Source organism: Falco punctatus (genome assembly GCF_963210335.1).
Source record: "Falco punctatus genome assembly, chromosome: 3".
Taxonomy (NCBI): Eukaryota; Metazoa; Chordata; class Aves; order Falconiformes; family Falconidae; genus Falco; species Falco punctatus.
Window position 1 is genome coordinate 103,343,453 of NC_137582.1, and position 21,839 is coordinate 103,365,291.

Consider the following 21,839-nt stretch of genomic DNA (forward strand, 5'->3'; position numbering starts at 1 on the left):
ATTCTTATCTTATTCTTAACACATTCATAATACTCACAAATGTGCAGTACAGGTACTCCTTTTCAGAAGACATTTTTGATAACATTATGAACTTTGTTGTTCTGTGTGTCAGTTCAGCAAGGAACCTAGGTATAAGTCTTTAAGCAGGTAAGGCTGCAGGGGTATCAAAGTACTCTTTTTAAGTTAAACGGATTCCTTTACAATATGTCAATGGCATATCACATTTAGTATACCTGGTGGTCCTGGAGCTCCTCTGTCTCCCTTTTCTCCTTTTAAGCCCGGTGAACTGTGCAGTGCCCAGGAAGCTCCATTTGCTTTAGCACCTGCCATAAAAACATCACAAATTCACAGCAGAGACTATAGCAGCGACAACCAAACCACCAAAAGTGAGAGCAGACTTTTTCATACATGAGGGGCATGTGGCTCCAGTCCTTAAATGCTTGTCTCACTCTCCTCGAACTCTGAAAAGCTGCCCGATTGCCCTCACTTATCAACCCCAACATGGGCAAGACCATCTCTCTCTTACAAGTCAATCTTTCACTCCCCCACCTAATGACCTAGCCTAAGACCCTCTGAACAAATCTGTTCTCACTCCATTTGTGAACTGGGGCGAGTGTAGAAACCGTTCTTGAGTTATGGCTCCGTGTCTGATACCACATCTTCTACTACCTCCAGACTACAAACCAATATATGATAATATCTACAACTGTGAATGTCAAAAATATTATCGTTTATTGTTTCTTCATCTCATAAAAACATTAATAATGAAGAAAAATCTCTGAGAACAGAAATGCTTTTAGCATAGTTTTACATCCAGGTGAGCTAAGGGTAGTACTGCACCCAACCACATCTGGATAAATCTTCTATTTTTCCAGATATTAGTCAACTTTTATGGTAACCTTACCCTAAAAAATCTCTGGGTAAAACAATCCCTGAGTATTCAGGCTCCTTAGGCCTGATTTCTCTATTTGTTCTAACCGAGTAATTGCCAATATCTTTGCAAAACTCATGTAAAATAACTTCATTTTGCCATGGCAACATGTTATAGCCACTTACTTTAGGTAGAAATGCCTTTGCAAGTGCAAGTGAGGTGGTCCTATTCTGACTTATGGGCAGGAAGGGTGTTGAAGTGCAATGACAACCAGATAGAAGACACCTATTTTGAAGTAATATTTAATGGTTCCCTGTCTGTGGTATCTTCAGCCCCTGCAGTCAGTCATGGTCTACGCTGGGAGTCAAGGGATCACTAAGAACAGTGGCTCTTTTCTAACCTGATCTGATTACATTTCTGAATGTCACAGGGGCAAGCACAGAAACAATTTCTTGCTTGGGTACCCAGTGAACCAAGAACTTTGGGCTGTCTGTGGGCATTTATTGATAGATCATGGATTCTTTGTTAAAAACAAAAATATGGACAAAGAAATCTTTTGGATCCCTGTGTGCAGGGGGAGACAAGCAATTGAGAGTCTTTGAACTGAGGAGCAGTACTGGACAGCCTAGGCTCTATGGGCTTAATTCTGTGGGCATAGCCCTGAAGAAATGAGGACAGTTTGCCAAGCACAAAGCTTTGGCTTTCACTTATAAGTGGTGAGTCAGTCATGCAGCAGTAGGGATTCAGAAGGAAAGCTCAGGTCATCATTATACACCATAAATTTGTCCCTTTACTGCCCTGAAACCCCCCTTCCATCAAAATTAACAAAACTTCTCCATCCTTGTGTCTGTTTCCCCCGGGTCCTCATGTGTGGAGTTTCTCATCCTCCTCCATTATTCTTACTTCCTCCCTTGCCTGCCTGTCAGGTTTTTGTCCTAGCTACTCCCAAACCCCAGAAATTACTTTCTTTTCAACAGGCCTCACCTTTCTAGTGAAGGAGGGGATGAGAAACATTTCTTCTGTCTTGCCAGAAAATTCATCCCACCTCACAGAAAGAATTGTTAGTAACTTGTTTCTTTCCCTCAGCAACATTCTCTGGGACTCCAGCAGCCAGTATGTGTTGACCCTGCCTTTGGTAATTTTCTTTCAAGCAAAAAGATGGGAGTATTTTGACATTAGTCATTCAGAGAAGGGAAATGTTTTTCACACTTCAGTCAAATGCTGGAGGAATGAGACCACCTGGTTGCTTGCTGGGATACAGTATCAGGTGGACTTCAGAATCTGCATCTTAGGAACATTGCCAGAGCAGGGAGTGATAATTCAGCGCAGCCATGTGTGACACCTCTGCTCTGACAGAGGACTTGAATGATTAGATCCTGCAGAAACTGTGTTGCACTCCACAAGTTATAAATCTTAGTCTTCAAAGTGCAACTAATAGGCTCATTTGTTCTTTGGTCTACACCTTAAGACTGAGTAAATACATGATCTTACAGTTTCACCAGAAGAAGAAACAAGACCACTTTGGGTTTCCTCCTTTTTTCCTCATAAACCCAGTTACGCAATAGCCAAGAAAAACCACAAAAAGCTTAACTAAGAAAACAAAACAAAACAAAACAAAAGCTTATTTAAACCAAGGTACAAGAAAATAATTACTCACCATGGACATTAAGAGCTTCTTGATTTCCAGGGTAAGGAGTGCTCACCTACAGACAAAGAAATCTATTACAAACTATCCATACACATAACTGATGGAAATGCCTTACTTGGTGTGACTGAAAAGCCTGGAGATTTTGCATGCTAGTAAATGTTATAACAATGCTCCAGTTTGTCAAGGTCTGAGTATTAGCTGATCAAGCTTTTTTTTCAGGATTGTGCTCTCTTTAGTAATGCAACATGCTTTCAGCAAGAGGGTAACAACACGCATTTTAGAGGCATCAGCAAATCCTGCTCTCAGTCATGCCAGCCAAGCATCAGAAAACTCATTCTCCAAGAACAATTCCGAATTTACATCACTGCATTTCAAAGCAGGACTTGATTTTTGACTAAGATAACAGACTATGTTTGTACATTTTTCATCAGACCATGGCTATGCCTACTGCCTGATGTTGACCTATACTCCAGGTGCATTGAGACCACAATTGGGAGGCAGAATTTATTCCAGTCTCTCCCGTCCTGGCACCAGTCACCTGTAGCAGTGGGCATCCTACTTACTTCTACAGCCTGTATTCAAAACAGGGACACTGCAGCAATTAAAATATGGCACAGTGCTCAGAAAAGGGCAGATTTTAGCACTAGCTAGTACTATTTATATGAACCTAAGCAAGGATATGAAAAAAAAATAATTGAAGGTGCTGCATCTGGCTAGTCCTGTAGTATTAGCTCTTATAAGTCTTACTCACATGGATAGCTCCATTAACTTCAGAAGTTCAGTTCACATGAGGAAAACTTGTGGGGTTCAGTCTGTAGCTCTTTCTCAATATTCAATTATGTAGGCATGAACAGCAGACTTCTGATCTATAAACTTGGATAGGTTTAGGAGATTATTCACAAACGTAGGACAAATCTATCCAGCATACTCAGATGCACAAAGAGGTGTTTATAAGTACAGGTTTCTATTACTTGTGCACATAAAAGTTACTGCTTTTATTCAGTTTTTAACCTTCTTGAAAAGTGACATTTTATTATTATTATCTGAAATGCAGCTAAAATAGGCTTGTATTGTTTGAATCATTCCACAGAGAATCATAGGTCAGTTGAAGGTGGAAGGCAACTCTGGAGATTGTCTAGTCCAAAGCAGGATTAGCTACACCAGGGCCTTGTCCAGTCAGGTTTCAGAAGTGAGGCTGACTAATCCATATGTGAATAACATACAAAAATTATATGGTAGTAATGGGAAGATTTAAGCGAGGAATTCAAAGAGGTAAAAAGATGGTGCCTGTAGGTCATAGGCCAAAACCACAGAAACGTCAAATTACCATAAAGTAATGTCTATTTATCATCAATTAACAGAAAGATCCATAAGCTGGGATACATCTTCCTTCAGCAGTAAGGCTAGGGTGATGATAACTGTCAATGCATTTAGTATACTGTAAGTCAAGAGCTGCTTCTCTAAAATAAGTGAAACAGAACTGGGATGAAAATTGGAGGAGGGGGCACAATACTATTTTGAGCTATGCTGTCTAACAGAAAAGTAGAGCAGCCATACCGCACACCACACTATTAAGGGGAGGACTGTGGCTGCCAAAAACGATCTTTTCCAAGTACCTAACCCACAACTTAATAGCACAATATAGCCCTAGGGAAAGTACTTCCAGGACTGAACTCTGTTCGCCATTCATTGTAGGGTATAATTTCCATGACACATGAAACAAAACCTGCATCAGGATCCTCTGAAAATAAAAAGTCCATCTCCCTTCTTTTGATACTAAGTGTGAAATTACAAGTCCTTTGAAGGTAATGGGGACTTTGCCATTCCCTTTGGAAAGCAGGGGAAAAGCTTCACCTGCTGCCACTCCCGAGGTAATAAATGCTTATATGAGAATACACGTCATTTGAGGGTCAGATAAAGAACATGACCTTTCTTTTCTGATGCATCTTTCATGCCATAATGAAACACATAGCAAGTCTTATTTTGGACAGGAGAATTGAAAACAGCTAAAAACATAACAACATGGAGACAGTTTTTTTATATACATCTGAAAATGTGTGTACATGTATGTATAGACATTAAGCTCCCCAAAGCAACTTGTAACTATGGAAACAGAAGGTGTTAAAAGTATTAGGACAACCAAGTGATCAAAGTGCTTTAAGCAAAAAGTTCTAGTGTTTCTCGTTCTGTTACATATTTTATATATGACTAATTTTGGGTCTATAAACACTTGAAAATCTGTTATCTTACAGACTAGGTAAAACGCATCTCTGGTGCAAAGCAGAAGGCAGGGGGAGATAAGCTGCAAAGCTACCATGGTTCCATATACAGCTACTTTGGTTATGTACTGTCATGGCCATGCATTTTGCTAAAAGCAGGTTCTGTGTGTGACTTACTGGCATCTTGCAATGAGGTCTGGCAGAGACTGGGAAAACTGTCTATTGAAAACAGGAAGGGAAATTATTTTAATGAAGGTAGGTGTAATACAGCAGATAACACACTAAATAGGTCTGCTAGGCATGATGGGACAAAGCCTGGCACCTCTGGAGCAGAGAGCCCAGCTTGGTGCCCAGGAACTCTCACAGGTCTGTCAGCAGGTCCTGCTCTGTGTGTGAGGGACAAAACTCTTACATGACAGTGGCTCTGGTTAACAGATTTTTTCCTATGCATGCAAACAAGGTCACACACTGTAAACTGTGTTGCTTGAAACAAGTTTTGATGTTTCCTTTTGCAAACTGTTCCTAGAGCAGCACATTTCTGTTACAGATGCAGACCAGCAACTGATCTCCAGTTATACTTACTCCTTTGATATAAATTATACGTCCTGGAGGTCCGGGGGGCCCTGGGGGTCCAGGCAAGCCAGGATGGCCCTGTTTAACAGAAAGCAAAAGGAAGATACTAGAAAGATCTTTTCGTATACAATACAACTGAGCCTACAGAACGAAGTCCAAGGGGCTCAGAGGGTCTTATTTAACCAAGAAGTTTTGTGTTAAATGGTTTGAGGGGACACTGAACATTCACACACTCTAGGAATCTTCTGGACTGCTTCCACTGTGTTATATTTCCAGTGGACATCTGGTAAGGTGAAGTCCCTCATGAGAACAAGGACTAGTGATGGTAAGATTTCTCCCAGCTGCTTGTAGAATATTTCACCTGCCTCTTCATCCTGGTTAGGTGCTCTATAACATACCTGACCAGGATATCTGCTGTATTGGCCTTCCCCTGACCCTTACCCATAAACATTCAACCTTGTTATTACCATTGTTAAGCTCTAGGCAGTCGAAACACTCCCTAACATGTGGAGTTACCCCACCGCCTCTCCTTCCTTGCCTATCCCTTCTGAAGACTTGATAGCCATCCCTTGCAGCACCCCAGTCACGCCAGGCATCCCACCATGCGTCTGTGATAGCGACTATGTCATAGTTTTCCTGCTGCATGATGGCTTCCAGCTCCCTCTGTTTGTTGCCCACACTTCGGGCACTTGTGTAGGTGGCACTGCAGCTGTGGTATCAATCTCGCCTCACACACCGGCATGCTGGCCCCAGACTCATCTCTAGCGAGCCTGGTTTTATCCCCTTCCTGCTTTGAATCTAGTTTAAAGTTCTCTCAATGAGCCCTGCTAGCTCCTGACCTAGGACCCTTTTCCCGCTCTGGGACAGGTGACTCCATCTGTTGCCAGCAGGCCTGCTGCCATGTAAACTGACCCATGGTCAAAAACCCCAAAATTCAGCCAGGGACACCAGGCCCCGAGACAGATATTGATCGGTGTGACCTTCCAACCACATGCGCTATCGTTCCCTACAACCAGTGGGACAGAGGAGAGCAATGCTTGTGCTCCTGATCCCTCAGCCAGTCACCCCAAGGCCCTGAGGTCTCTCTCAATCGCCCTCACTCTTCTTGTTGTTTGAACACCATTGCTGCCCACCCGGAAGACCAGCAATGGGCATTAACCAGAGGGCTGTACCAGAGCAGAGACTTTTCTAGTAACACCCCTGGCACGGGTCCCAGGGAGGCAGCAGACCGCCCTGGGGGGGTGGGCCCCGTTGGCATATCGGGCCCTGCGTTCCTCTCAGCGTGGAGTCACTGATGACACCCACTTTTCTTTTTTTCTTAGCAGAGCTGTTCATGATGTATGGGGTTGACTGACTCTCCCTGGGCAGCTCCTCCAGCCTGGCCAGGCCTTCATTCACATCACCATATTCCCGGCTGTCAGGCTGCAGAGCTGCACACCTGAGGGCAGGGCACCTGGGGTGGTGGCTCGGCCGGGGGTGATGCCCTGCTGCCCCAAGCAGGGCCTGTTTCCACCCCTACCCATCACTTGTGTCCCCTCCAGCTGCTTGGAGGTGAGTAGGCCAGCACCCTCCGCCTCCAGTGATGTCCTGGTCCGTGCATTTCTCTCAGCAATGGCAGAGAGCAGTCCCACTGACCTCTCTCTCCTTTGCAATCTTGGCACTCCTTAGACTTCCTATGTCCCCTCCAGCTCTGCCACCAAGCTGAGGAGACTTCTCCTCCAGCCACACAAGCATCTCGCCACCCCTGGCAGCAGCGACAGGCTCAGGCGCTCCCTGCAGCGGCCTAGCAGCCATACATCTGTCCATCGCCACATGCCTTCTGACACTGGCTTCTGGCCGAGGGGAAACTGTATCAGTTTCCTCTGGGGGAGCCATGGCCACAACTGCAGTTCATTGCTGCAAGCCGTTAGGGGGATGGTGGTGTCTCAGTGTCACCTGTGGTCACCCTCACCCCAGGCCCCAGCCACACTGGGCCACAGTGGCCACTTGGCAGGGCCTCAACGCGTGTGAGGGTGTCGCTGGGGCACCCCCTCCCTCTGTGGCCACCTTGGGCCCTCAGGCAGCTCCCCACTGCCCCTCAGCACGATGCTCAACCCTGGTGGCAGCAGCAGCCACACAGGGTTTTGAACTGCTGCCTCTGCCCCAGCCCACCCTCGTGGGACCGCTTGTATGAGAGCACTTCACAAGAACAGGCCTGCCGCACCAGGAGCCTGGGTCACCACTTGTCATGCCGCAGTCACAGGCTGCAGTGGGTATGGGTAGGCTATCATCCGTGCAGTGCTGAAGCGGGCGGCCTCAGTGGGTGTCTCCTCATTAGCGGATCAGATGCCACTTCAGCTTGAGGTGCTGAGGTGCTGTCTGTGTGGTGCTAGACAGCTGAGAGCCTATGGCAGTACTGCCACAGCATCGGGGGGGGGGGGGGGGGGGGGGGGGGGGCATACTGATGGCCTCTATCAGGTGGCCTTTGATGTACAGAAAGGACTGGTGACCCCAGGCCGCTGGCTGTTTGAAGCAGCGACGCTAACAGAGAATCACACATAGAGAGGTTACACCCGGGAGCTGACACAGCCATGTGGGGCTGCGAGAACCAGATGGGCCCAGAAGTTGACTTTTCCATGATTGTTACCAGATAGGAAAAGTAGCAGAAACATACAATTATTTCTAGACCATTTCAGGTTTTTAGTCCTGTCACCATTTTAAAAGTGATCACATAAATCAGACTTTAATTAGGATTTTTTTTCCAGCTAATTGCAAAACATAAGAACTTACGTTAAAGGCTTCACCTCGATCACCTTTCACACCTCTCAGTCCATTCAGTCCTGGGCGTCCCTGAAATAAGTAGAAATAGTGCAGTATGTGTCAGGAGCAAGCTCCTCTGTCTTTATACCACTTGTGAGCACAATACATACTGGACGTCCTGGGAAACCAAGTTCTCCTTTAGGTCCGGTTGGTCCTATTGGTCCCTGGACAAAAAAGAAAATGCAATTATGGAGAATATATGGAAATATCTTTGAAATACATTTTGATTATTTAGAATAAGATACATAGTTTTATATTTGTGTTAAAAATGAGTCTGTGTTTGTCTACAGAGAACACACAGAATGTCCTCTCTACTTGGTCTGCTGAGCAATCTCAGAAGCTGAGGCCTGCCTGTAACAGTCACCTCTGGCTTGGAAAAGACTGGGATCTGAAATGAAGTCTGAATTCTTAGGCATTTGTAGGGTGTGCAATTCGAAACTGAGCCATGTATCAAAGTAAAATGAAGTGTATCAATCAGTAGGAAAAAGGCAGCTAGTGGTGTATGCTTTGTGCATCTCCTTTTTGTTTGCTTTGTTTTTCTAATTATTTTTGAATCAGGCCCTATGAGGAAATGTCTGTGAATCAGCCTGAGAATTCATACAGTGCCAGGCTTCTACATGCCTCTTACCAGATTGCATATGTGGATTTATAGGGCTGGTGACAGTTGAAACAGAACAGATCCTTCTTTATACAAGAATGACTGACCTATCAGGCTCACAAAGCTATGCAAGTGACAGCAAAAACAAAGGGCAGGCAGATTGCCTGGGAAAAGTGGTCCAGGACTATGGATAATCTATGACTGGGCATTTGCAAGCATGCAACTCCTAGGCAGTCAGCAAGTGATCAACAAAAAGTAGTAAACCTGAGAATACTACAAACTTTAATATGTTGTCAGCTTCCCGAAACTCAGCAAAACCACAAGAATCTAGACAAGCTCTTTACATATGTGTCAACCTTTCTGGTTTCATTTCCTTTTTTTTAGTCTGGTGAAGCAAGAGATACCCCTCCTTGCATTACTGGTTAAATAATCTCTGTCTATAGATCTCATACAGATACCACTTATAGGTGACAATTGACATGTCTAATCCTGAGAAATCACAGTACTTTCAGTGTTATTACTGTAACACTTTCTATTGCCTACATACCTACAATATAGTGATTAACATAGAGCTATGCTGATGGAAGAAAGACACTAGCCATTGCACTGCTCATCACAATTTTGGCACATCACTTTAACGGTAACAAACATTTGTTGACATTGTGACTGCAACTTCAAAGAATAGCTAGCAAACAATCAAAAACATGAGGAAATCCCCATCTTGCCACTCACTTGCTCTTGATTACTAAGGAAAGTGGAGACTAAGAAGGAAGAAAGCCTGCGGCAGAACTGAGTGTTTTTATTTACAGTCCAGTTCTGTTGCCATGTTACATTTCAGCTCAAGGCATGGAGGGAGCACTGGCAAGTGAAGAACTAGAAAGGTTGCAAGAAATATCCTGATGTTTTATACTTGAATGATTTACATACTCAGAGTTTTGCATCTCACCTGATCAGCAGAACATTGACATGGAAATACCATATGGGTTCAAATACCTGTCTCTTACCACTCTAATTTATGAATTAAACTATTGCCATATTGACAGAATTTTCATTTAACAAAACCTTTTTTGCTTTTTAAAGAGGCAAATATTTATCCTTTTTCAATGAAAAGTGGTGTACATTCATGGCAAATTTATCTGATAATGATGAGGTGATAATCTTAGCATCAAGCTGAAATTCATGGATTATTTATTGTAGTTTTTATCATGCTAAAACCGAAGACTGGATTAGAGATGAAATTCAGAAATGGTTAACACATGAACATATTGATTCATGCTTCACCATTGTAATCAGAGCTTAAAGCTCACTAACGGTAGCTGAAACTGTTAGAAGATGGTAGGACCTTTATTAAACTTCTATTTTATTTCCTGTTTAAATGTAATTCCTGCCCACATAATCAAAGCTAATGCTTGTGTCTAAAAAGCAGGCAACAGATTGCTGGTGGACTCTGACAGATGTGAACTTGAATATTGTGCCCCCAAGCTTTCAAAATGATTCAACCCACCCTTCTGTGTTACCACGCCCAATAATGGGTTTTGAAAAAAAAAAAAAAAAAAAAAAAGAAATCCAAAATGTTAAAATGTTGTGGGGTATTTTTCTATTTCTCTTTCCAGTATTTAAGCCTTTAAAGAATATGCAAATCTGAGCTTTACTGAGCAATGAAGATGATTAGAAACAGATCTTTTTATTAGTTTAAATAAATTGAAGTGTCTGGATCTCATGCTTTAGCTGGGACTTTAAACAAACTTCAGCAATGCAAGGAGCCGACCATGCTGGAGCCACCTTTACTGTTTCTCTGTCAAAGTACCAGCCCACCCATGACAGATGTTAGCAGCTCCCTTGAGACAGAAGGCAGCAGTCACAGCTAGAAGTGCAAGAAGAAAGCAAGGAAGCCACAGGAGACTGCTCACCACAAAAGGAAATTTCATTTACAACAGCAGAGAGTTGATTTGGGTAGACTGACACTGTGGTTCTTACTAAGGGCTCCTATTCACTAGTGTGCAATGGCCTGCTTCACTGGCAGCGAACAGCATCATCAAGCAGGTAAAAAGGATCCTCATCACCCCCGTGGCAGGAGACTGGATTCAGCCTGTCTCTTCTGCTTTTGCTAATAACAGCACTAAGCTTCTGACTATCCCTGGCTCTCATCTGCCAGACCACTACTTCTCTATAGCATCTTCCAAGCTCCTGTGATGCTCTCTTCTGTCCAGCTGAAGTCTTGGAAAGGAGGGGAACAATGAGAATGGAATGTTTTTTTGGTTCTAGAAACTTGTGTATGAGTTCATTGCACCCTAACAGCACAGAGGAACAGAGTCCCTGGCTACCTCAAAGCTGTTCTTGGGCCAGAGTCTTTGTGCAAAGTGGAACGCAACCATCATAATGAAAACTTTGGTGAGTTATGTTCTCTGAAGTCCGTGTATTTTCGCTGCACAGGTCTCCCACTGACTACAAAGGGATTTTTTTTCTATGGAACAACACCAGAATGAATCATCCTCATTAGCAGCGATGATTAAACTGGAGTTCTGCACTATGAAGAGGAACTGGCTGAGCAAAGTCTTGATACAGGTTCTGTGTGCCAAATTCTCCTGCAGTGTAATCACTCGCACCAGTGCTGGCAAGAACTTCCTCTCAATGGCCTTGTCTGCATGCTGAACTATATGAAGCATCTCATGGCAGTACAAAAGGAGAGGTATACACAGAGTTTGGGGCTGGTAGAAAAAGGACACATCATGAAGAATGCACAGCAACAGGATGAGAGGCAACAAACACAAGCTAGAACATGAGAAATTCCAAATAGATATAAGGAAAACTTTTTTTACTCTGAAGGTTGTCAAATACTGGGATGTGCTGCCCAGAGAGGCCGTGGAATTTTGATCCTAAGAAATTCTGGGCAAGTCCCTGAGCTAAACAGACCTGCTTTGGGTGGTAGTATGGACTAGATGATCTCTGAAGTTCACTTCCATTCTAAATTATTCTATGAATCTACTTCATAGTGAAAGGATAGACTCATCTTGCAGTTATACAAGGAGGAGAAAAGGAACTCCCCTTCTGGTAAGTTAGGATATCCCCCTTAAGGTATTCTGATACATGGTAATTAAGAAAGCAGTTACTCAGCACACCCAGTTAGCCCTTTTAAAGACCACAGAAACTGATGGCAAAATCTCCTACACACCCTGGTGTGCAGAAATGACATCACCTAGTAATATTCACTTAGGCACAACAGAGACCAGGCTACATCAAAAGCAGAAGCAAAGACACACTCAATATCCTTGAACTTTGGAATACTAGACTAGAAGGAATTAATTTCTGCTCTGACACTACTGAGTCTGGGCAACTGTTCTTATTTCAGAACTAATTTATTGTGCTTTCATACAACACCCAGTCAAAAATATCAAGCAAGGTACCTGGAAGAAGGCATCTAAATCCTGATTTTGGTAAATGGTCTGACTCTACTGCCTGATTTGCAGCTTCCTCAGAATCCAAGGCAGTTGCAAATTGTTGGCACCAACACAAATTGAGCCTGATGTAGTCAGTTGTTTCAATGTAAATCATAGAAATAGAGAATAGTTTAGATGGGAAGGTGCAGAAGAATGGCTGCAGAAGCACGGCTTTAGAATCTCTGAAGATTGCACAATCCAGGCCTGGTATTAGAATAGGCCTGTAATCAGAATTGTGCTGAAGTTGCTGTGCTGAAGTTAACAAGAAAGGTAGCCTTGAGCTATTCTTGAATCCTGAGACCAAGTAATTATGTTGTGCCAACAGGCCGTGGCTGTAACAAGCTACAGCTGCTGGGAAAGCAGGTGCAGGGCCAAGCAAGATAGGGACTGGTATGGGAAAATAGGGAGTAACAAACTACAAGGCTGAAGCACAGCAACACAATTAGCCACATGGATAGAATGCTTATTTTAGTCATGATAATTAGGGGTGTGAGAACCGCGTGCGTTGAGAGACTACTAACCAATTATATTTCTGCTTTATGAATATGCATGTGTATTGGTTCTATATAAGTAGTGTTAGAAACTAATAAAGCTGAGCAAGATGCATAACTCATATTGAGCACCTTCTTGACTCCGGTGAGCCCTTCTTCCAACAATTGGCACCCGAACGACGGGAAAGCTGGTAATTGCTGGGAAAACTCTGCCTTTGCATCACAACGGTGGGCTTTGCAAAGCTGGGAGTCACTCTGAAGAGTTCGAGCAGGAAGACATCCGTAAGGAGTAAAGGTGTCTGAATCCGGCATCGACGTCGTGCGCGGACCTGCACCCGTAGGACCGTTTTTCCCTCGATAATGGAAAGGGAAGCGGCACTCACGCTATTAACTGATATTCTTGCTAAGCAAGAGGCTAGCGTGAGCACTAAGAAGCTCCATGAGCTCTGTAGGTGGGCGGCTGAACATGGACACTTAAAAGACCCACAATTGCTGTTTAGTGTGACTGAGTGGCGAGAGGTTGGGGATTCCCTTTGTGATGCGATCCTTAGCGGCAGTAAATCGGCCAAGGACTTGGGGACTGCCTGCCGGGAGGTCATAAACCATTTACGATCCCTGTTTGCAGAGAAAAAAATGGCTGTGGCTGCCTCAGACCTCCTCGGTTGGGAAACCAAGTCGCAGTCTACCCGATTATTTGGTCTCGGCGCTCCGTCTGCAAAAGGCACAATTGTGCCCATTAAAAAATCTGCGACCAAGCTGTTAAACCCGACACCATCTCCGGAGGGTGCCGCCACATCGGGTGCTCCGCGCCGCCCTGAAAGCTACCGAGAGCCGCCCCCCCCGTTAGATGAGGACGAGGGTACTATGGCGGGTCTGAGTGCGCCTCTGAATGAGAACGCGGAGTCTGATAAAGAAAATGAACCCACCCCACCTGCACCTGCCCTGATCCCCCGTCCCCGAACCAAACCCTCTGACCGGACCCTAAACCACTTGCAGCAGCAATTGAATGAATGCCATCTGCCTACTGCCGGTCGTGATGTTCAGATCCTGACCCAGGAAGGTGTTATCCTCCCCCCTGCTGCTCCCCAAAGTCGTTGGTCTGGGGTTGTAAGAGACACTATATTGGAGGGAGAGTGGGAAGCTGCTTCTGCTGTTGCTTGTCCGGTGCAGACTACTGTTTTACCTGCTGGTTCAGCAGCCGCTGTGTGGAAAACTTTTGATTGGAAATCTATGCAGCAGCTGCGACAAGCCGTTACACGATATGGATTACAATCTGAACCAGTCAAACACTTGTTGACTTATTTGTTTGACTCTGAAATCATGACACCCAGTGACTGTACTTCGCTAGCCAGATTGCTTCTTACACCAGCACAGTTCCCCGTGCCCCGCCAGCGCGCCGTGCCATACCCCGCGGCTCCCCCCGCTCACCCGCCCACCCACCGCCACGGATCCCCCCAGCTGCTGGCGAAAAGGGGAGTCCAGAGTTCGGTGTGGAGCTGCAGATCGCACCCCCACCGGTGGTAAGACCGTGTAGAGTAAATCGCGGCAGGACTCTATGCTAAATTCCTCTCTGTGAAGGCGGGGGGGGGGGAGCACTACGGAAGGCCGTGACGAGTAAATCGCGGCAGGGCTTCTCTGCGCTGATATCCTTCTGTGAAAGGGGAGAGCTCTGAGAAGACTGCGATGGAATTAGACGCGGCAATTAAACTGTTAACTGGCATCCTCCTTAAGAGAGGGGAGGGCGTTACAGAGACAGAAGTGGAGACCTTAGTTCGCTGGGCACGAAAAAAGAATAAGATCCCTGAGCCTGCGTTATTGTTTAGTATTGTGGAATGGAGAGAAGTGGGAAATTGCCTCTGGGGTGGCAGTCGATAGTTAACACTCTGGAAATTATGAAAGAAAAAAAAAAAAAAAAAGTAGCAGTGGCAGCCATAGAAGCTTTGGGGAGAGATGTGTAGAAAAGCCGGTGGAGCAGAAGGGTGATTCACCTAAGCCTTCTCTCTTGGTTACACTTTTCGGAGTTGGGCATACTCGTCCTATGAAGGGTATGTCCGCCCCTGCGTGTTCGACAGTGCCGGAGCTTTTAGATAAGACAGTGGACAAACCAAAAGTTCTTCCTCGTCCTGAAACATCATCGGACGGGTTTGAGGAAGAAGGCGGGGAGAAACCTTGATAACAATACAGAGAAATCCTTACAGGAGGTAATAGATAAATTAAGAAACCTGGTAAAGCGAGTTAAAATGAACCTGCCTACTACTTCAATACCTGTAATTCCTCCAGTTAGCCCAACTACCCCACCGATGCTGAACTCGAGAAAAGATCCAATTCTACAGTGTTGGTCTGGTGTTACTCATGATGCTGTTTTGGAGGGAGAATGGCAGGTGACCAGCTCGTTAGCTTGTCCAGTGCTGATTAATAATCTTGATGCACATAACTGGGACATGATTTATGGAAGGTTAATGATCAGATTTTAGCGACGGGAGCGTTGCAACCTGCTCTTCCACCTTTTATGATGATCCCACAGATTTGGCAAATTGTTGTGATGGACTTGAAAGACTGTTCTGTCTTTTTCACAATTCCCTTACACCCTGATGACACACAAAGAGACTCAGTAATAATGATTTGCAACTGTTCCGATCCTGGTTGCATGGCACCGAAGCCAACAGTCCTCAAACTTGTTCACCAGAACAGCGGGCTGCCCTGAAAGTTGTGTCCCACAAGATTCAGACTGGCTGGTGTGGTCACCGAATGGCAAATCATCCGTTATCTTTTTTGGTTTGTAATGTTGCCACTTCACCTTTTGCCTTTATTTTGCAATGGCAAAAGAAAAAGGGGGAAAATACGGTGATCATTTTAGAGTGGTTGTTTTTGCCATTGCAACCCAGACATCGTATTTTAAGTCGCCCTGAAGCAGTAGCGGCCTTGGTGAGAAAAAGAAGAGACAGGATTGTTGAAACTGATGGGACTGAACCAGCAGATATCAGTATTCCAGTCCGTGGTGATGATTATGAATGGCTTCTGAGACATTCAACAGCCATACAGGAAGCCTTGATGGGCTATACAGGTGTTGTACACAACAACCAGCCAAAAGGACCTCTCTGGAAGATGTTAGAACATTATCAGTGGATTGCGAGACCGTTACGCTCAAAAAGACCAGCTGACGGGCCAACGGTGTTTACAGATGCAGGACGAAAGATGAAGAAGGCTGCGTGTGTTTGGCAATCTGATAATCAGTGGCAGAAACACGTGATCACCGGTGAACCAGGGGACAACCTTCAAACCTTAGAACTGAAAGCAGTTGTTGAAAGGGCAAACTGTACCCTGAAGGATTATCTTCAGAGACAGAAAGTATCGCAGGACATAGACGTAACTAAACGGTTGACTAAGGTGTTGTTTACCTTAAACTCTCTCTCCCTTACGGAGGATAGAGAGGGACCACCTGTTGTTATACATCACCAAACAGCACGAGGGAACCAAACAACTACAGTTCCTGGTTTGAATGTTCTGTATAAAAATATGGCTTGAGGTGTATGGGAAGGACCTAATCCAGCGTTATTTATCGGTAGAGGTTATTTTTGTATCTCCACAGATAAAGGACCTATATATGGGTCCCTAGCAAGTTTGTGCAACCTGTATGTCAAGATCAGAAGACAGAAGAGAAGACTCAGAGCGAGCAGACAGAATAAACTGTCTATGTTGTAAGGGATGTAACCCGTGGGTATAGTGCTGATGTATGCTATGTGGGGTAAAACGGCTCTGTAAGCCAAAGCTTAAATGTAAATGGTGTAAAGAGTGTATGTGTTTGATTAGTAACTGGGCATGAAACAAGAGAAAGCATACGACTAGTGTAATACCATGCTGATTGGAGGCAGTATACATCATCAGAATCTGTGAAAGCACAGAGTTTTGGGGTGGAATGAAAAAAAAAAAAAAAAAAAAAAAAAAAGGTGGAAATTGTAGGACTAAACATGTTTAAGTGGTGGACTTGGTTTACGGTCTTGATGAATTTTTTACCCATTGGCCAAAGTATTTTTGACATCTTGCCTAGAACAAACATATGGGTGACATCGGCAAATATCACGGGGGTAACAGACTTCTGTTTACGTTTGCAGCAAGCAGACAACCCCTTCAGAACTTGTTTAATTGTATTCCCCTGCAAGAGAGTGAAACAAATTTTGATGGTTTTTTGAAATGTTAAAACAGTGGATCTGACTTCCAATCAGAATGGTACATGTATGAGTCCGAATGGGCAATTTGTTTGGCCTTCTATGCGTAATGCAGCGTGGCAGAAAACGGTTATTGAGAATTTGAATCGACCATATCATTTGCCATTGCAGGAGTTAGACCTATTAGGTAGCATTACATCCGTTAAATACGTTAACGTGACTGCAACGGGAATGCCAGAATGCAAGGACACCATACCACCACTTCAACCTCTAAATGGCACTGGAGTAATTTGGTTTGGTGAACCGTGGCGACTGTGGCTAGCAGGTCAGCGTGAATGGGAGTTTGATACAAGGTTTCAAAATTTAACCGGTTCACCTAATGGGGGTGAACTGAAAGCTGGAGGCTTACATGTAAATGTATCAGGGGGCTATCAGTTGCCACGGGGAGTCTTTTTGGTGTGTGGAGACAGAGCATGGCCAGGGATTCCTTTGAATCCTGTCGGTGGACCATGTTATTTAGGGCGTTGAACTTTGTTTGCTCCACGTATGAAAGACTTATTGAAAATGACTCCACAATTGCATAGATCACGGAGGGCACTGCGCACCTTTGATGAAACATGTAATGACCGAGTCGATCTGCAGTCTGTAACAACAAATGTCTTAGCCTCCATATTTATGCCAGGAGCAATGACTGCATTAAACGCTAAGAATATACGAAGGTTAGCGTGTTGGGGAGAGAAGCAATTTAATCTTACATCACAGATTTTAAGTTCCTTATCGCTTGACGTAGATAGTGTTAGGCATGCTACATTACAAAATAGAGCTGCAGTAGATTTTTTGTTATTAGCACATGGACACGGTTGTGAGGATTTTGAAGGGATGTGTTGTGTGAACCTTTCCGATCATTCCATATCTATCCACAAGAAGTTGTCACAACTGCAGGGAAACATGAATCATATTTTTGTTGATGATAATCCCTTTGATGAATGGTTGAGAGGATTGGGCATAACAGGTTGGTTAAAGATGTTATTGATGGAAGGAATACGCTTTGTTATAATCATTATTGTAATGCTTTTAGTTTTTAGCTGTGTTTTTTCTTGTTTAAAGAGAGTAGTTTTTAACATAACCAACCAGGCCTGGCTTGTGCAAAAGAAAAAAGGGGGAATTGCAGAAGAATGGCTGCAGAAGTGTGGCCTTAGAATCTCTGAAGATTGCACAATCCAGGCCTGGTATTAGAATAGGCCTGTAATCAGAATTGTGCTGAAGTTGCTGTGCTGAAGTTAACAAGAAAGGTAGCCTTGAGCTGTTCTTGAATCCTGAGACCAAGTAATTATGTTGTGCCAACAGGCCGTGGCTGTAACAAGCTACAGCTGCTGGGAAAGCAGGTGCAGGGCCAAGCAAGATAGGGACCGGTATGGGAAAATAGGGAGTAACAAACTACAAGGCTGAAGCACAGCAACACAATTAGCCACATGGATAGAATGCTTATTTTAGTCATGATAATTAGGGGTGTGAGAACCGCGCGCGTTGAGAGACTACTAACCAATTATATTTCTGCTTTATGAATATGCATGTGTATTGGTTCTATATAAGTAGTGTTAGAAACTAATAAAGTTGAGCAAGATGCATAACTCATATTGAGCGTCTTCTTGACTCCGGCGAACCCTTCTTCCAACAGGAAGGGACCTTTAGAGATCATCTAGTACAACCCTTTGCTCAAAGTGAAACAAACTTCCAAATCAGGTCATGCCGCCAGCATCTTGTTCCACAATCTGCCATCTCTCTGAGCACCTATTTCTGGGTTTAACCACTTATATTGTGAACTTTTTTCTTTACATCCAGTTGGAATTTCCCTTGCTGGAACTTGTGATCATTGCCACTTGTCTTTTTCCTGGGCATCTCTGAGAAGGACCTGACTTAATCTATTCTATAACTCCCTTTCAGGCAGCAGCAGGGAGCAATTAGAGCTCCTCTCAGCCTTTTATCTTCAGGGATAAACAAAACCAGTTCACTCAGACTCATAAGTTATGTAAATTTCTAGCTCTGATATTTCGCTGTCTGTTTAGATAGTAACAGATACATTTGTGCTACCAGAATTTAAATCCTGATCAAGTCAGTAGGTTGCAGCACCACATATTTAACAACCACATTATTTTCTGAAGGGCATTGATCATCCTGAAGCATGAATACTCCTTATCATCCCTACTTTGAAGGAATGAAAATCTAAACCAAACTACCTTTACATTTACAATTATCTGCAACACCAAAGCAAAATAAAAAAAAGAATCCACTCATCTTTGGAAATGTCTCACCATTGGTCCCACTGGTCCCACCACTCCAGCTTCACCCTGTTGAGGACAGACACGCATAGAGCAATGATGAGAACTTCTGCAATATCTAGCAGAGGTGGGTAGTAACAAGGTCACCAAACATTCTGGAGGAACACAACAGATTATTAGCTCACCTTCTCCCCTTTTCTTCCTAATAGTTCAGTTAAAGATCCATCAGCAGTGATGATAGCTCCTGGTTCTCCCTTTTCACCCTGCAATTGTAAAAGTAATTTTATGGTGTTTACAAAGCATTTCTCAATGAATCAGAAGAAGAGGAAACAGCATTACTGCTATTTGAAGCATGACATATTAGTCATACTGTGATATTAAACATGAAGTGGTATCAATGTAAGCTGAAGCTTGATTCTGGGGAAGAAAAGGGCTGATCTTTCTTAAATCATAATGAAGTACACTAAAAATATCCTGCTTCTGTAAATCTCCCTGAGATTAATAAGTACTTATTTTAAAAAAAAAAAGACTTTTAATTGCTCTGCATAAAGTAACTATGTGAAGTATGCTGTATTCACAAGAGATCTCTGCCAAAGGTGGACAGGCAACTGGTGTCTTCTTGTGTACCATCAGCTTAGATACTGGTCAGGAAATCCTGCTGGAAACGTAAAAACTTGACAGAACACTAAATGTCCTGATTTTTCTACCAGGAAAGCATGAATCGTTCTCTCTCTATGTCTGGCATGATCCAGCCTCATTACCTTTAATACAGGCCAATTCCCAGCATTCAAATTATGACCCTCTGCATTCCAGTTCTTCAAGGGGTAATTCCATTGAATAATGGCACCACAACCAGGAATATCATTCCCCAAGTGCCGGCACATGGTTCCCACTCTGGATCTTTCAGCTGTAACATTCCTCCTAGCTCAGGCAGCTTAGTACAATAGCTTTCCCAAGATCTCTAATGGAAGAAATATGGCTTGAAATGAACAACTGCACTGCTGATTAAAGTGATGGTCCAGGTCAGAGCACCGCCACTGAGCAGGAAGTGCTGTAACTCTGCAGGTTCTTAAATCTTTGGAGGATACTTTGGGGTCTCCCTAAGGCTTGACTTCTCTGACTATCTTCCATGAGATTTTATGGACCAGAGGCTGCAACAGAACCATCTCATGATTCTTAAAGCAAAATGATCCTAGGTGTCTATGCAGCTTCATTGTGGTTGCCAGCGTCATCACTCATGAGCATAATCTGGTGTTTGTGCCTCAGAAATAACCTCAGAAAAATCACTGTTGCTGGTGAGTACAGGAATATAATGTATTCAAAGTTTTGAGTTCCTTCCAGTGAGGACAGCGGAAGCCACCCCCCTCAGTAAACACTCTTACCCACCCACCCACCCCACCTCAAATCAGAAACAATCCAACTGGTTTTAAGGTTGAGCTTGATCATTTTATGTGCTCAATGAAAGAGCAGGAATCCTTATGACAAAAAGGGACCAGTATTTCCAGCCTGACATGTTTCTGTCTGAGCAATGAAGATGCTGTTCATCTACAATCCCATTTCAAACTATAATTGACCATTTCCAAGCCTTCCTATTGCTTTTGAGAAAGTGAGGTCAGCTACTTACAAAGAATAAGCAAGAAGTGTTTTTGGTTTTCTTTTTTTTATAACTAAGATCGTAATAACTTAGATGTTCCTCTCCCCTGCTTCCTGCAGGTGGGTGAGAAAGGGCAGAAAACCAGAAAAAGAGCTGCAACATTTACAAAATAGCCATCAGTCCTTAGTCACCTCTCAGCAGCAATACTGTTGTGCAGAAATAAGAGAAGGGATTCTAAGCACTACCCAAGTCTTAAACTTTATTTGGGAATGGAAAACTGCAGTTTTCATTCTGTAGGCAAAGTCCTCTGTGCCAAAGAAGGAAGAAAAGATGAATCATGGTTTTTATTTGGCCTTTTGGTTAGGATCCCAGGGTGTCAGCACAGACTATCAACTTGCAAGAAGAGGCCACCTCGTGTTTAATGTTCATGCAAACTTACTCTGCCAAGCACATACTGCACTGCAGAATTTCAGCACTGGGGCAGGAATGTTAGCTCTCAGTGGCATTATATCAAGGTATTTTGTTTAGCACTCTTCCAATTTCCACTTGGTAAATATTTCACATGTACTTATTAACATCCCAACCCCTAGTAAAATTAGAATTATTAACATTTTAATGCTGCTAAGTATCTGTCATCTAACACATTTTGCAGCATGTACTCTTCCCTTCACATTTTCTCTTACCCGTTGTCCTTTGGGTCCTTGTGATCCAGGCAAACCAGTATCACCTTTGGGTCCCCGAGGGCCCTAGGCAAAAAACAAGTACATAAATCCATGGTGAGATCTGCTATGAATGTGGAGCTGGCCATTTTACCAAGTGTAATTTTCAATAACTGGAAAACTTGAACTTGAATCACTCTGGTTGCAATCTAAGAATTCTAACAGGACTAAATTGCTGCCTGAATCAAAGTATTCCCTAAAACAAATTTCATATAAGGAGAATGTGTTAAAAAGAACAAAACAAAAAAACTCTGATGTCTGTCATAGTGTAGATGATATACACATTCACAAAGAGAAATATGCAAACAATAATAATAGTGGAAATTCATCCCAAAATTCTCTATTTCCTCCCTACTCTATTCTCTCTCCCTCCACGATGATTCAGCCAGACTGATTTTCAACAGAATTTCTGAAGCTATAGTTTTAACAGTACTTAAAAAAATAT

The 21,839-nt window shown here is 43.6% G+C and overlaps 2 protein-coding genes across 11 annotated transcripts in view; one reads left to right on the forward strand and one right to left on the reverse strand.

The window, feature by feature from the left end:
• The window catches only part of COL15A1 (collagen type XV alpha 1 chain), a 171,947-nt gene that overhangs the window by 38,336 nt on the left and 111,772 nt on the right, over positions 1-21,839 (reverse strand). For all 9 annotated transcript variants that reach the window (XR_013927186.1, XR_013927187.1, XR_013927188.1 and 6 more), the window contains exons 24-32: positions 21,359-21,421; positions 19,267-19,344; positions 19,115-19,150; positions 8,221-8,274; positions 8,081-8,140; positions 5,321-5,389; positions 4,916-4,957; positions 2,529-2,574; positions 234-323 (exon numbers count right to left, since the gene is read on the reverse strand). Coding sequence is in view for 6 of the 9 variants with exons in the window: in XM_080381190.1 (XP_080237316.1) it covers positions 234-323; positions 2,529-2,574; positions 4,916-4,957; positions 5,321-5,389; positions 8,081-8,140; positions 8,221-8,274; positions 19,115-19,150; positions 19,267-19,344; positions 21,359-21,421 (538 nt within the window). In the remaining 3 variants the exon portion in view is untranslated. The remainder of the gene's footprint in view (positions 1-233; positions 324-2,528; positions 2,575-4,915; positions 4,958-5,320; positions 5,390-8,080; positions 8,141-8,220; positions 8,275-19,114; positions 19,151-19,266; positions 19,345-21,358; positions 21,422-21,839) is intronic.
• On the forward strand, positions 8,281-19,105 carry LOC308061359 (uncharacterized protein). 2 transcript variants are annotated; one of them, XM_080381210.1, is made up of 2 exons: positions 8,281-14,153; positions 16,226-19,105. In XM_080381210.1, exons 1-2 carry the CDS (start codon positions 12,997-12,999, stop codon positions 16,227-16,229), a joined length of 1,161 nt encoding a protein of 386 aa, XP_080237336.1. In that variant the 5' UTR covers positions 8,281-12,996; the 3' UTR covers positions 16,230-19,105. The 2 variants fall into 2 exon arrangements, with proteins under 2 accessions (XP_080237336.1, XP_080237335.1); XM_080381209.1 differs by lacking the exon at positions 16,226-19,105 and having other exon boundaries at positions 8,281-10,751; positions 11,142-14,432.

Coding starts and splice junctions, on each gene's coding strand:
- LOC308061359 (XM_080381209.1), top strand. CDS start 12,997: ATGGAAAGGGAAGCGGCACTCACGCTATTAACTGATATTCTTGCTAAG.